The sequence below is a fragment of the Poecile atricapillus genome, chromosome W (assembly GCF_030490865.1).
Source record: "Poecile atricapillus isolate bPoeAtr1 chromosome W, bPoeAtr1.hap1, whole genome shotgun sequence".
In the NCBI taxonomy this organism is placed as follows: domain Eukaryota; kingdom Metazoa; phylum Chordata; class Aves; order Passeriformes; family Paridae; genus Poecile; species Poecile atricapillus.
In genome coordinates, this window is record NC_081288.1 from 25,646,737 (window position 1) to 25,660,785 (window position 14,049).

At 52.1% G+C, this 14,049-nt stretch overlaps 1 protein-coding gene across 1 annotated transcript in view; it reads right to left on the reverse strand.

The window, feature by feature from the left end:
* Positions 1-12,903: 12,903 nt before the first annotated feature.
* Positions 12,904-14,049, reverse strand: part of LOC131591998 (voltage-dependent calcium channel gamma-2 subunit) — a 51,171-nt gene continuing 50,025 nt past the window's right edge. Inside the window, exon 4 of the mRNA XM_058863186.1 lies at positions 12,904-13,719. Coding sequence (XP_058719169.1) covers positions 13,184-13,719 — 536 coding nt within the window. The 3' untranslated portion in view covers positions 12,904-13,183. The remainder of the gene's footprint in view (positions 13,720-14,049) is intronic.

Consider the following 14,049-nt stretch of genomic DNA (forward strand, 5'->3'; position numbering starts at 1 on the left):
CATATATTCCAAACTCTGCAATGATTCTATGGAAAATCAGATACTTTCCAGGCTGTAGTTGTATGGTCATTCAACCAAATTGTTTTTAGAGGGTGTTACAAAAACCACTTGACTTTGAGAGTCAAAGATGTGTGAAGAATGGGAATTGCAGTTGTCCTTGCTGTGTTCACAGTGTGATATTCAAGCTTTCCCATCATCCCTGATGGCTTCCCTGGACCTGCTGGAAGGCAGACCTAGGGCTGGAAGTTGGATTCAGCCCTCTGGAATCTCTAGGAGACCATGAACCAGTGATTTAATATAGCAGTGCCTTGGGTCCCTGTCTTTGTAATTGGGATAGTATTTCTTCTCAGGGAGTGAGGGCAATAAATCATTAAATCCCAAATGTTCTCATGCCAGAGTGATTGAAATTTTCTCTATCTCTGAAAAGAGCAGGATTTGGTTTACAAATCTCTTCAGCTCACAGGCTAAAAAACTCTTCAGAGAATTTTACTGAGTATCTTCTACCTAGGAAGAGTCTAGATCAATATTTTCCAGGCAGAGAGGTTGTGCATTTTCTTCTTTATTTTCCACTTGTGATTCCTCCTCGAGAAAGAACCGAAGCTGCAGCGGTCTTTGCTTTGACAAGACACCCTGCCATTAATCAGAAGAGGGATTATTAAAGTGCCTCTTCCTGCCAGCAAAAAAAAATCCACTTACAGAAATACAGTTTATAAAATACAATTTGTAACTGTCTCACCTAAACAGCCTTTTTGGAGACAAACATCATCGGTGCTGGAACTGCCTCGCTGGTCACTTGCATGGCTCAGTGGGATCCCAGCTGCAAGTGACCCCCACAGTGCCTGTCTCTCGTCCCCCCAAGCTGGACAATGGGCTCTGTGGGCTCAGAGGGACTCACAGCTTAGGAGATGGTGAGGAAAAGAGGAAGAAGTTCTGAAAAGAGAAATAGGCTTAGGAATTAATGAAGAGAAATAGACTGATGAAACAAAGTCCTGTGCTTTCCACATTTTCCACTTTCCTCCTGGGCCTGCATGAGGTGCATGCAAGAGAATGTAGTGATGCTGCTGTCTACCAGAGATGGCAGCTCATGTGCACCTTGGTCTCAGCCCATCAGATTTCCTTTTCTGGTGACACAGTTGGATATAGGTGTGGGTTGGAGGAGACGGCATGCATAGGGAGTGGTTGTGCGGGATAAACGCTCCCCTGGGCATGGATCTAACCTTCCATTTTCTTAGCAAGGAGAAGAAGAGTTCTATGAAAAAAAAAAAAATCTAATCTTAAGCAGGGGAGATTTTCTGCCACAGCTAGAATCGTAGAGTGTTTAAGGGTTGGAAGGAACCTTAAAGATCCTCTACTCCCAACCACCCCTGCCATGGGCAGGGACCTCCCACTAGACCAGGTTGCCCAAGGCCTTATCCAACCTGGCCTTGAACACTGCCAGGATTGAGACATCCATAACTTCCCTGGGGAACCTGTTCCAGTGACTTGTCACCCTCACAGTAAAGAATTTCTTCCTAATATTCAGCCTAGATTTCCTTCTTTCCATTTGTAGCCATTAGTCCTTGTCTTATGAGTACAGTTCCTAATGAAGAGTCCCTCTTTGGCTTCCTGGTAGTCTCTCTTCAGATACTGGAAGGTTGCTGTGAGATGTCCATGAGACCTTCTCTTCTCCAGTGTGAACAGAACCAACTTCCTTAGCCTGTCTCAGGTCAGATTTACTAGGAGAGGGAGCAGGTCTGTCTTGCTTCCTGCTTCACACCAGGTACTGCACCTCCCTTCTTGTCCTGCACCTTGTCCTTCTGGGGCCCCCAGCTCTGTGTGCCTCTGGTCCTGTCCTGCTGACCCCACACTCTGCTGCAAACAGTTCCCCTCCTGGCCTCTGGTTTTCATGAAAGGCACGTGAAATAGGTTGCTTCCTGGAAGAGTACTCCAAATACACTTGCCTTGCAATCATTTGATCCTTGATCCATAATTTCAGTTCATCAGTTAATTAATCATTTAATCAGTTAATAAGACTAATCACTCTTCCCTGGAAGATGCTCGTGAGAACAGCCAGGATAAATTGCTCCCATCCGTTTCTCCGTTCTTGTCTCCCACTTCTCTGGCTTTGGGCTCTGTGCTGGTGTTAGCAGGCCCATAAAAGAGAGGCTCATTCCAGCACCTTAGATGTTCCAGTCCAAAACCTTCTCTGCCATCCATCTCCTCCATGGGTTGGGGCTCGCTGGAGAGCCGGCGCTCTGCTGAGCAGCCTTCTCCTACTGAGAGAGGATGATGCACAGCCCAGGCAGTGCTACCAGGGACTTGCCAGGTTTAAGTGAAGGAGAGCAAGTTCAAGCACCCAAGCCTTTAGGGGCCTTTCTTAGAAAACAGGTCACCTCTGCCTTGAAAAAGCTTTGGGAAGCCTTAAGACGGCTTGTTTTCCAGCTTGTATGATGGTACTTCCAATCAAAGAGGCAGCTGAGGTCTGGAAGACATTTAATTAAATGTGAATAATGTTCACATTAAAATACTGTTTTCCAGCAGTTCCTATTCTCATTCTTATAAGAAATGCATCAAAAATAGACAGCTGGGTTACTTTTCCTCGCTGAAGACCAAACACATGGTATGCCTGTGCCATATGCTTAGTCTCCGCTGCCCTGTGCTTCTTGACAAACCCAGAAACCAAGGGAAATAGTCCTCAGTCTTAACACCTTCCCACTGTGGGGAACCCTGATGTTCACACACACCTCCTCAGGTCAGATTCCTCTTCCACAGTCATTGTCATCATCTCGAAAGCAGCAAAACTTACTGCTGGCTCCAGGGCTTTTGTTGTAACCAACTTTGGCCATGTATGAACTGGTTCATGCCCCAGACCGATGTTCACAGGCTGGGAAGCCCTCTTTCCTTTCTTCCTTCCCTGGCCCTCCTCTTTGCATCCCATCTTTTCCATGGCACTTTTATCTGCCTCCTGAGTCTGCTGTTCTCTCAGGACAGGTGATTTGCTGCAATGCTTGGCCTCCTTTCCAAGAGCTTAATTCCTTTTGCTGCTGTCCTGGTTGCCGAGCTATAAACCTGTCCTCTCGTGTGGTGGTTGCTCACCAGCTTTGTCAGGGAAATTCTTGATTGGATTTCCAGGAAAATTCATGATTAGATTTTCAGGAACTCTGGAAAAATGGCCATAAAACAGGGTTAACGTGTACGTGCAGAGAATATGATTTTTAATTTGCTGCCTGTGCAATCTAGTGGGGCTGGGAGCAGGTGGCACCTGGCAGATTTGCTGTGTGTGTTCAGACCAGCCAGTAAGGTCCACACAAGGAATGTGCTGAGTTTATTATTCTTGGTATCAGATAGCTTTCATTTTTTTTCCTCTCTTTCTCCTTCTGCTGTGCTGAGCTCTCCCTGGCTGCTGGGCTGGACTGTCTTGTCCTCACAGACAGACAGAAACAGAGCAAGGGCAGATTTATCCTTCTTAAACCATGCTGCTTCTGTAGGCTGGGCTCAGAGCCTGACCTTGAACTGCCTGCTCCTTCCATGCTACCAGGAAAAGCCACGAACTTTTGGTGTACCCAAAAATTGTCTTTCTGTGAATTAGTGCCGTCTCTTGCCTGGTTTTGACTATTTTTGCCAACAGTGTTGGACCTCTCCTAAGGTTTCTGTAGCTTTGACCATCAAAGTCTGGACCACACAAACTGCCGAAGAGCCAGTGTGTGTGTCACACTGCATCGTCACCCTTGGCTGCTGAGCACTGCCCTTTCCAGAGCTGCAGAAGGAACCCAGGTCCCGCTGCCTCCCCTCAAACTGTCAGCAAGATTGTCTCCTTTGATCTGCACTCAGTGCTGGATTTTATCCCAGCAGCCAACAGGCTAATTCCACAAGTTTATTCTACAAAGCTCAATTAGAGCAGCTGGCGGCAGCAGCGTCCCTGCTGGCTCCAAGCCTACATCAGGAGAGGAAGGCTGGTGCAGTGGCTGGGGTATGAGCTTGGGAGTCCACAGGCTCGGTTTCAAATCCCTGCTCTGTGGCTGTTTTCTAGGCCACACCAGTGAGCTTCTGCAGTGGGAGCTTGTCACCTCCATGCTGTGCAGGGAGGGACAACATTCCCTGCCTGATGGGAGGAGATACAAGCTGTGGTGATGTGGAACCATGTCAACAGAGGCTCCTGCATGTGGGAAATGCTGCATAGATACAGCCAGATCTACAGTGAGGAGGAGGATGGGGCCCTGGGTGGTGGAAGGTGCAAGGCACACAATGCCTTCTCACCACTGAGTTAGCAGTTTGCTTTTCAGCTGCAGGAGCCCTGCTCTGTGCCCCTGCGATTATCCAGTGCCTGAATCGCATGCAGCACTGCCCTCAGAAAGACCTCGATGCGATCAGAGTTGTGAGCATCCCAGGTTTTCTTTACAAGGGTCCTTGCCCAGCACAGAAGCACCCATGGTTATTTCCTTCAACATCATCAGTGTTAGAGTAACTTCCGTGAAAAATTAGATTCTTCTGGAGCTAAACATGCTGTGCAAATGCTCTTGCCTGGCTGGTCTCTTCTCTGTAAAGCTTAATGTTTATGCCAGCCAAGAAAAGAAGTCTAAGCAGAATATTAGGAGGCAGAAAAAGAGTGCATGCAATTTCTGCTAGGAAACACAGTAGAAACCTATTTGCACAAGACCTAGTTTCAAGGCAGTAAGGAACCAAAAGCAGATGCTACCTATGTGTAACATGCTGTTCCCTTCCCTGGGACTGTCAAGAAGGTCCCCACAAAAGAGAGTTACATCAAGGGATAAGCAGCAACCCAGCAAGTCCATGGTTGCCATTCCCTTCTCTGCTCCTTGGTAAGTCAGGGACAGGGCTGGCCGACACGCTTGGCCGCGGACAAATGTGCCTCTTGGGGTACAGGGAGTGCGGAGGGTACAGGGAGTACGGAGCCTCGGGGCCATTCCTTCCTCTCCTCTTGAGCAGATTTCAGCGCCATCTGCTCTCTTCTGTCTTTGGAGGAGTCAGCCGGGTGCTTTTGTCCCTTCTGGCAAAGCTGTGCTGCGTATGTCCCCCATCGGGCGTCAGGTACCCTGAGGCAGCTGGGATGGATGCGCACTCTCAGCCTTGCTCCAGAAAGCTCCCACTGCAGCAGTCCAAGGTCTTTCTTTCTCTCCTTTTCCCTGTCTGCAGCCTGTTCCTCTGGATCAGGCACTTCCCAAGGTCACAACTGACTCTCAAGGTCAGGCCCAGGCTTTGCTTGTAGCCCCTGCTGTAGGGGATGGGAAGGGGTTTGGGCTGGGAAGGGACATTCTCTTCACCCCTTTGTCCCCAAAGGACCCACAAACCTCACCGGGTACTCAAAGGAGAGTAGCAAGGGTAGAAGGAGACATGGGGCAGCCATGGGGCTCCCTGACCTGGGAAATGCTCTGTGGAATTGCTCTTTTCTCCACATGTGTGAAGTATTACTGCACTAAACACTCCTAGATGATCCCTGGCCAGGCACCCGGGAGAGCTGAAGATTTTAGAGCAGAAGACGTGGGGGGACTTGCTGATGATAGGCAGCTTCCTGGGACATGCTGCCTTGAATCTCAGGGCCACACCAAGCTCACAGTAAGAGCTTTGTTGTCTGCCCTCCTCTCCTAAGATAATGCCTGCCCCTGTGCTGGCTGGAGCCCGTCGCGGGTGGGACTAAGCTAAATCCCCAGGTAAATTACGTCCTTGTGTCCCCTCTGAGCTGCTGTCAGGATTGGGGGAATGAGGGAAAGCAGGTAGTGAGGAGTCCAGGGAGAATGGAAATGTTTGCTGGCCACCCCTGTGCACCGGGGGACACCGGGCAAGGGTCCCAGTGCTGCACCTTCTTAGGAAGCTGTGGGGCTGCTCCAGCTCCCTCACAGTGCGGCTGTGAGGCTCCGCTGCTGTGCCGAGCTCGTCCCACGGGATGGCACTGCCTGCTCAGGAACTGGCAGCCTGGCCGGCGCTCCTGGCAGGCATAAATGCAGCAAATTAAACGGTGCTGGCAGATTCTGATTGACAGGTCCCTAGAGAGCAAAGTCCCTTGTTTTTTCCATCCCCGAGGGGATCAGGAGCAGCAGGAGGAGCAGCAGCAGAGAAAACCCTTTCCCAAGGCCAGTACTTTGCCCTTGTGGATCTGTTTCTGGGACTCAGCCCATAGCCGTGTATCTTGACCCCTTTGCTGAAGCCGCGGGTATCGGGCCAGCCGGCTCCTCCACTGCGGGCGTTCCGCAATGTCAAGAGCTGACCGCTGCAGAGGATGCCGAGGCTGCCGAGGCCCAGCCCTTGTTGCGTACATCAGCCGTGGCACCCTTGTCGCTCCGAGCCCAGGGTGCAAGGCCTGGAGGTTTCAATAAAGGGCAAGTGAAATGAGGCCAGCAGGGTTTGGCGTCATTCGCACGCTACTCCTCTCCACGGTGTAAAATTGGCACAAGTGACAACACTCTGCCAGAATGGTTCACGTCTGTGTTGGCTCTGCCAGAGCCAGGTCAAAGCTGGGATTTGTAGCCAGGAAGATGGAGGCAGTCACCCAATTTTTGCTGCTGCAGTTGTGGGAAGCAGCATGGCCCATTTGGGTCCTGGATCTTCTGTCAGGGTCCTCAGTGCAGCTCCATGCCTGGCAAGTCCTCAGCACCCCTCTACCAGCCAGATGGCTTTAGTAAGGGGCAGCCACCCTGGCCATTGGGACATCACAGATGTCCTCCCTACCCTTGTGGACACAGATCCCCAGTTAAAGGTCTTTTTATGACCATGTCCGGGTGACAGGGTCCTGTTTCCTCCTCGGGCTGAAGGGGAGTTTTTCATCTCCATGGGGCATCTTGGTTGCACAGCTACTCTGGAGGTCTGTGGAGCCAGCAAGCTGTGGTACAGGTATGCTCGATCAGAATGCATGATCAGAAGTTCTGTAAATGGCCTGTCTGGGTGAGGAGCTGCATACTGCACAGCAGCCTCAGTGTGATACAGCTCCATGCCTCAGCTTAGCGTGAGGGTAATTTGTTCCCCACTCTTGGGGGTAGAAATCAGAGTGGTGGCATTTAATTCACATCTGTTTAATATGCATAGGTCCTACTCAAATTTTATCCTCTGTCTGCCACTCTTCCCTACCAAAACAGTTGTCTCTTCTTTTTGTCTCTCCAGAAGGTGTTCAAAAGGGCCTGGGGAGATGAGGGGAGAAGGCCGCAGAAGCTGCAAGGCACCTGGGAGGGAGATGCCAAGAGATGCCAAGACCTCTACCTTTGAGGACACTTCCAGGACATTCAGCTAGCCTGTCCTTCGCCATCCTTGCTCACCTAGCAGTTTTAGTTATGTTGACTGTACTTCTTCACAGACCTTCCTTCTCCATCAGCTCTCCATCTCAAACCTTTCTGTGTCCTTGGCCTCAGTGCTTGGCTTTTGAAAGGTGAGCTGTGTGGCTGTCTCCTTCCCCCGTGGCAGTTCTCACACACAAGCAAGACAGCAGGCTTGCGTGTCTGATGCTTGGCCTCTCTCTGTAGTCATCTGGCACTAAAAATTATCTGCAGAGAAAAATACTGGGCTCCATACCTGGGTCTTAATATCCTCCCTCACCAAACCATAATTACTAATTACCACTCCTGGGTGTTTAAACCATTTCAATGATGCAGTTAAATGCCCGACGTTAATTTAATAGCCAAGTATCTGGGTTTCCCCACATGAGGAGCTCTCAGAGCATCTCCCACTGAAGCAAAACGCAGCCAGCTCTGGCTGAGATCCATATGAGAGAGGCAGCAGAGGAGCAGCAAGCACATGTTGACAGCAGACCCACACACGTGAGGGCCTGGGCATTACTCAGTAACAAGTACTCCCTTGCCCCACATCATCCCACAAAGGGAGCCCCCTCTCCAGCCATGCTGTGTCTCCGTGGGATGGAAGACCTGGCACCACTGCCAGTACAGGCCTGCATCCCTTGGGCAATGAAGGCCCTCTGGAGCTCAGTTCCTTTGCCAGAGCCATCCTTGCAAATTGCTCTGTCTGAGTAGGGCAGCACTCTCTCTGGCAGATGCCCTGCCTGCCTCCTACCAATCCATGGCCAGCATTTGAGAGCGTGTCCTCAGGTTTGGAGGAGTGCTGTCCAAAATCAGCCCTGTACAGGGCCAGGCACTGCATTCCTCTGGCACCTCAAAGCAGGGAATGACCACTGGCCCTAAAGAGGCCACGGGGCTGGGGCATGACAGGGACCTGGCTGAAGGCATAGGACCAGACTTTGCCTTCTCCTTCTCCACTCTGGCCGTGTTGCGAGGGGCCTGCTGTCTCTTCTTCCCCACTGCTGGGGCTTGGGACTGGGCCAGGAACTTTTTCAACCCAAATATTTTAACTGACCTCTCAGTCACGAGTCTTTGGCTTCCCTAAGGCCTCAGTGGCTCAGTTCTGCCGAGGAGTAGACCCTGGTGCCCTGCTCACCCCTGGCATACTCAGGGCCTGCCGGAGCACACAGTCAGCAGTGGGAATGGCAAGCACATGGCATGGGGAGCACCGAGAACTAGGAGGGGCGCAGGAGAACATATTAGGGGCTCTCACCAACCTAAGTGTTAATGTGCCTGGGGAGAGATGGGGAATGAGAGCTCCTGCCCACGCACAAGTCGTTTGCTTTCGATGCTGCCCCTCTAAGACATCACTTAATATGACATTAATTAGTTAATGTTTGCAAAGTGCTTTGAACATGAAAAGTGCTGTATAAGTGCTGAATATTAGTACTAATTATTAAGGCATGGAGGCTGGCACTGTCTGAGGAGCATTCCCCACACCTAATTTCAGGCCAGTGCTGCTTTATCCCATAAAAGCCAGATAGAGAAGGGGAGAAGCATCTGCACCCTGTGAGGAAGGAGCCCTTCATGGAGTTTTGCAGAGGGGGACAGCCATGCAGCCCCTTTGCTACAGGCAAGACGTTCTGTGGGAAGTGTAGCCACATCTCCCCAGTGCCTCGCTGGCACGGGCAAGGGTGAGGGAGCACACTCTTTTCCCAGGCTCTGCAGCAGGCCAGGACTGGAAGCATCACAGGGTGGATGGAGGAAATGCAGGGGAGCTCCTTCAGCTTATCCCACTCATGCCTGAGCAGGATCACTCAGCACTGCAGGCTTCAGAACCAGGCGAGGAGATGAGGAGGAGGTGAGAAGGTTTGGGGGTGTCTGTGCACTAGATGGGGTGGGAAGGCAGCTGCCTCCTAGATGTGCATGTGGCAGGGTTGGGAGCTCCCTGGTGTCCCCCAGACAGGCTTCTGGCCTGCTTTGCTGCCTCTCCCCTCCCTATGCCCTCCTTCTTGGCAACGCTGCTGCTGGGAAGGGTCCCTGGAGGAGGAGCAGAAATGGGTTGGCGGGTGCCCCCAATTACCTTGGCAATGAAGCGTCCTGCCAGCTGGAATGCTGGGGTGGGTGTTAGGTGCTACCAGGAGCCCAAAGAAGAGGGATGAGCTGGAGGAGTTTGTGCTAGAGGGGGTGCAGTGAGGGCCAGAGTGAGGACCCACTGGGGCTGGCCAGGGAATACAGTTGCTGTGCACAGGTATCAACATGTGTGAGGTGCATTGGGCAGCAGGGAGAACTGCAGTGCTCTGATCACACTGTGGCCCACCAGTGTCTGCTGGGACTCCTGGAGCCAGCTGTGCCTTCCTTGCTCCTGCCAAATAAATTCCCCTGGTCCCAGCTGCTCATTCAGCTCGAGGTCTCACTTGTCTGCTGTGGGTCACACACAGAGAGGCCTTGTCACTCATGTGGCTGTCTTTCCATGCCATCTGTCCGAGCTAGTGGTGACAGAATCTGATGGGGATTCTGGTCTGATTCAGAAAGCCATGGAGGGTCTCATGGGAAGTGAGAGTCCAGTGCAGAGTGAAGGGAGGCTCACTGGTGACATCCTTGCTGCCAATGGGGAGTGGGAGGTGAGGGGATGTGCCAGGACCCTAGTCCCCTTTGTAGGGATCTCGTCTCCCTGCTCTGCTGTCACCTTATCTGTTTCTGGGTCTGCATCTCCAGCTATAAGTTATTCCCCTGCTCCAAGCTCCTATGCTGAGCATTCCCACCAGGCACCCACTGCCAACCCAGCTATTGAGGAAATTGCCATGAGTGGCTGAACAAAACCCCAAAACAATGCTGGGGTCACTTTCTTTTTGAGCCCTCCAGTGTGTATGAATTTTGACCTTGCTGGCAATTCTTGGCTTGCCACAAGAGCCACTGTTTGCCAGCAGGAATTGGAGCATCAGCCTTTGTGGTATCTTCAGAAAGAATGGAACAGGAGGGGAGATGCTGGAGGCTAAAGAGAGGCTGGAACAGATGTTTTGGAGGGCAGCAGAGAAAGCCCATGTATGACTTGAGTTTACCTACACTTACTTAAAATAAAAAGTTGTGGCAAAGCCCTCTCCCCTTGCCTCATCCATTCCTGTATCTTGAAGACCGTCTTGAAGCAAGACCATCCTCTGAATTGCCAGCTAGGACGAAATTGTCCACAGCAGTAGATTCTCGTTAGGTTTTGAGGAACTCTTCTGGTGCTACAAATACGCCCCAATAAATGCACATAAACGAGGACCAAGTTATAAAAAAAAAAATCTTTATTTCATGTACCAGGATTTTTTTTTTTTTGTCATTTTCTCTTTTTAAAATTTTTTTCTTTTTAACAGTCTGAAAAAAACCCACGAAATAAAGAAAATGGAGGTTGGTTTCTTGTACTGGTTTGAGCTGGACATGAGCAACACCCTGCGGAAAATCTTCCCCGCCAGCCCTTGCCTCCTGCACACGCTGTCCCGGCGCCCTCCCGCACTGTCCCCGCCTGGCCCCAGGGCGCACTCAGCCCTGTGAATGCTCCCCAGCTCCCAGCAGGGTTGGGTGAGGATGGAAACCCCAGCGCCACCTTCCCTCTGCGCTGGGGAGCCGGCTTTAACTTATTCCTCTGGGCGCCTCGGAGGGGGTGGATGTCCCCTGTGAATCCTTCTGAAAGGGCTGGGAGGCCACGGGAGAGGATGTCAGCAGTGGGGTAGGGTCTGAACACCCAGCCGAGGCGCTCGCATCCACCTCTTGCCCTGTGATGCCGATTTTGGGGGTGACCCCGTCCCTCTGCTGCCCCCCCGCCCTACCCCAGGGCAGGGAAGGGGGGGTGAGGTAGCAGTGGGTCGGGGGGAGCGGGGAGGATCTGGCTGCTTTAAAGCAGAACCCCCGCTGGGACCTGGAGCGGGGACTGCGCAGCTCCTAAAACTGGAGCAGCAGGAATGGGGACGGAAAAAAAGTCGAAAAGTGGGTCTGCGCTGCCGAAGGGCTCAGCGGCCCCATCCTGCAAACTCTGGGCATTTCTGCCTGCCCCGGGCACTTCTGCTTTCGGGGGGCAGCCCCAAAGGGGTCCTGTCCTCGCCCCGGGCTGGCCGGTGTCCGCGGGTGTCACAGAGGCACCCATCAGCCCTGCTGCCGCCTCCCCTCCGCCCCCAGCTCTGGTGGAGGGAGATGCGCTGACAGCTGGCTCCCCGCTGCCCCAGGCAGGGAGCAGCCAGGCCCGGGGGCCCGGGAGGGATGGGGGGACCCAGCTCGCCTTGCCTTGCTGTTGTGGAGGCGACCACGGCAGTGGGGGACCCCCAGGAGAGGGGTGGGGAGGAGGGCAAAAGCCGGCGGGCATGGGACAGCCGCTGGCGCGGCAGCTGGAGGGGCGCTGGGGGCTCGGAGGTGGGGATGGCAGGCAGGGCGGATCACAGCCCGGGGCCGCCTTCGGCTCAGGGTGTGCTGCCTGTGCCCAGGCGAGGACGGGAGCGATTTCGGGGTGCGGCTGGGTGGCCTGACCGTGCCCCTGCGTGGCTGCAGCCCCACTGATGTGACCCAAGGGTGGATCTGGGCAGATTTGAGGGGTGCGTGGCCACCCTGCGGAGCCTCTGGAGCATTCACAGGAGAGCATGCGCCCACCAGGGCACGAGTGTGTGAGCATGGCACACGTGTGCGTGAGTGCTGTCCCCCCCACAGCATCCCGTGTGTGTCCCCCCCACAGCATCATCACCCTGAAAGGATGGGAGCCCCAGCTGTCCTCCACCAGCCCCCCCCCCCCCCCCCACCTGCGCCTCCCACACAGCTCCCTGCTGCCTCTTTCCCTTTTTTACTTTTTTTCACAGTTTAAAGCTGAAGAAAACAAAAATTAAAAGAAAAAAAATACTATCTGTTCTTCTTGCAAGTAAATCCACTTATTATATTTACATTTATTTATAGTTGTTGTTTTATTAAAAAATTGCCACTTTATTTTTTAAGAAACCTCTTTTGTCCTTTTTTTTTTTTTTTTTTTTTTTTTTTGTCTCTGCTTGTGTGTCTTTATTTACTGTGTCTGTTTGTTTTTTTGCACTGTCACCGTTAACCCCAGGGTCCCAAGGGCTGGGGAAGTGGGGACCCCCCTGGGGACACTGTGGAGGGGTGACTCAGCATCAGCTCCTGCACTCCCTAGGGTCACTTTAAACCCCTAGGTACCTGTGGAGGATGAGTGGATCCCCACGGATCCTAGGGGAATGGAGTGGGTCCCCATGGGTCTCAGGGGAACAGAGTGGGTCATGGCTAACTCCAGCACCCAGGATCCTCCATAACTGGCCCAAGAACACTGAAGTCACTGGCAGCCGAACACCCATCCCCTGTTCCCCAAGAAGCTTGTGCTGGGTTAAAGTGGGAAACAAACCATAAAATAAAATAATAAAACCTCCCAAAATTAAAAAAGCTGCCTCCTCCTCTTCCTCCCACTTGATTTATTGTCATTTTTTATTTCTTGGTTCCCTTTTATTTTTTTTTAATCTGTTTTTATTAAATGTTAAAATAATGGTACATGGGAAATCATGCATTTTCTTTTAAATTTATTTCTATTTTTTAAATCTCTTTCTCTCAGTTTAAAGGTTTTTCTTTTTTTTCTTTTTTCTTTTTCTTTTTTTTTTTTTAAGAATTTTTTTCACTGTTGTCTCTTTCCTCATGTTTCCTTTTCGTTTGTTTGGTTTTATTTTTGTTCACTCGCTTGTTTGTCTGCTTATCTGCTTGTTCCTTCGTTGTTTTTTTTTTTATTTTTTTGTCAGTTTTTTTGTTTGCTTTTGTTGGTTTTTTTGTGGATTTTTTTTTTTTTTTTGCATTGGGAAGGTCCCCACTCCACCAAGGGGCGCTTCCACCTCCTCCTTCCCCACCCCCCCTGCTGCCCCCTGCCCCCTTCCACCCTCCCCACCCTGCAGCCCACCCCCGTCTCCTCCTGCCCGTTCCTGCCCCATTTTCAGCTCCTGGCGACGGCTTCATACCGGGGTGGTCCGGCGGTTGGCTGTGTTGGTGTGGATAGAGTCCTTGTTCTCTTTCTGGATACAGTTGTGAACCTGGAGGAAACTGTTATCCCTGTCGGAGTTGTAGGTGGCGGTGGGGGTGGTGGTTGCCTTCAGCGGGTCCCTGGTCAGGGTGTACATCGAGATCTCTGTTGATGGGAGGGTGTTGAACCCTTTGATCCCGACGGGAGAGGCATCCCTGGAGTGTGAAGGCTCAGTGGAGCGGGAGCTGGAGCGACTGCGTCTCTGATAGCGGTACCGGTAGCTGGGGATGCGGGTGATGGCGGAGGACTGGAGGTAGTCCGTGGCACGAGCGTTGGCACGCAGCTGTTTGTGCCGGTCTATGAACATGTGGACAGCCAGCACTCCCACCATCTCGGCTATAATGAAGGACAGGGCCCCGAAATAGAAGGACCAACCGTAGGAGTAGCTGTTCTTCTTGGAGTCACTCTTGGAGGGGTCTCCAGCGTTGGCTGATATGTATACGATGATGCCAATTATATTACTCAGACCTGCAAGCCGTCCGGCAGGGGAGAGAGAAGGAGATGTCAGGAAGGTCACACGTGGCAGTGGTGGGGGCTGTGGGGTTGAATCCCTGCCTGTCCCCTCCTGGATGGGCAGTTTTCTTTGGGAAACTCAGGCAAAACCCTCCTCAGGTGCCTGCTGCTTCCCTGGAGTGCACTCCTGGTCCCTGAGAGATGTCAGATATTAGGGAAATTCTCCCTGCTGGGCAAGCAGGCAGCATGGAGAGGCATCCCTGTGGTGCTGCTTTCAGCCCAAATAAGGGCTGGGAAATGCACACTCTTCTGCCTGGGCAACTGCACCCCTGCACACTCTCCTGC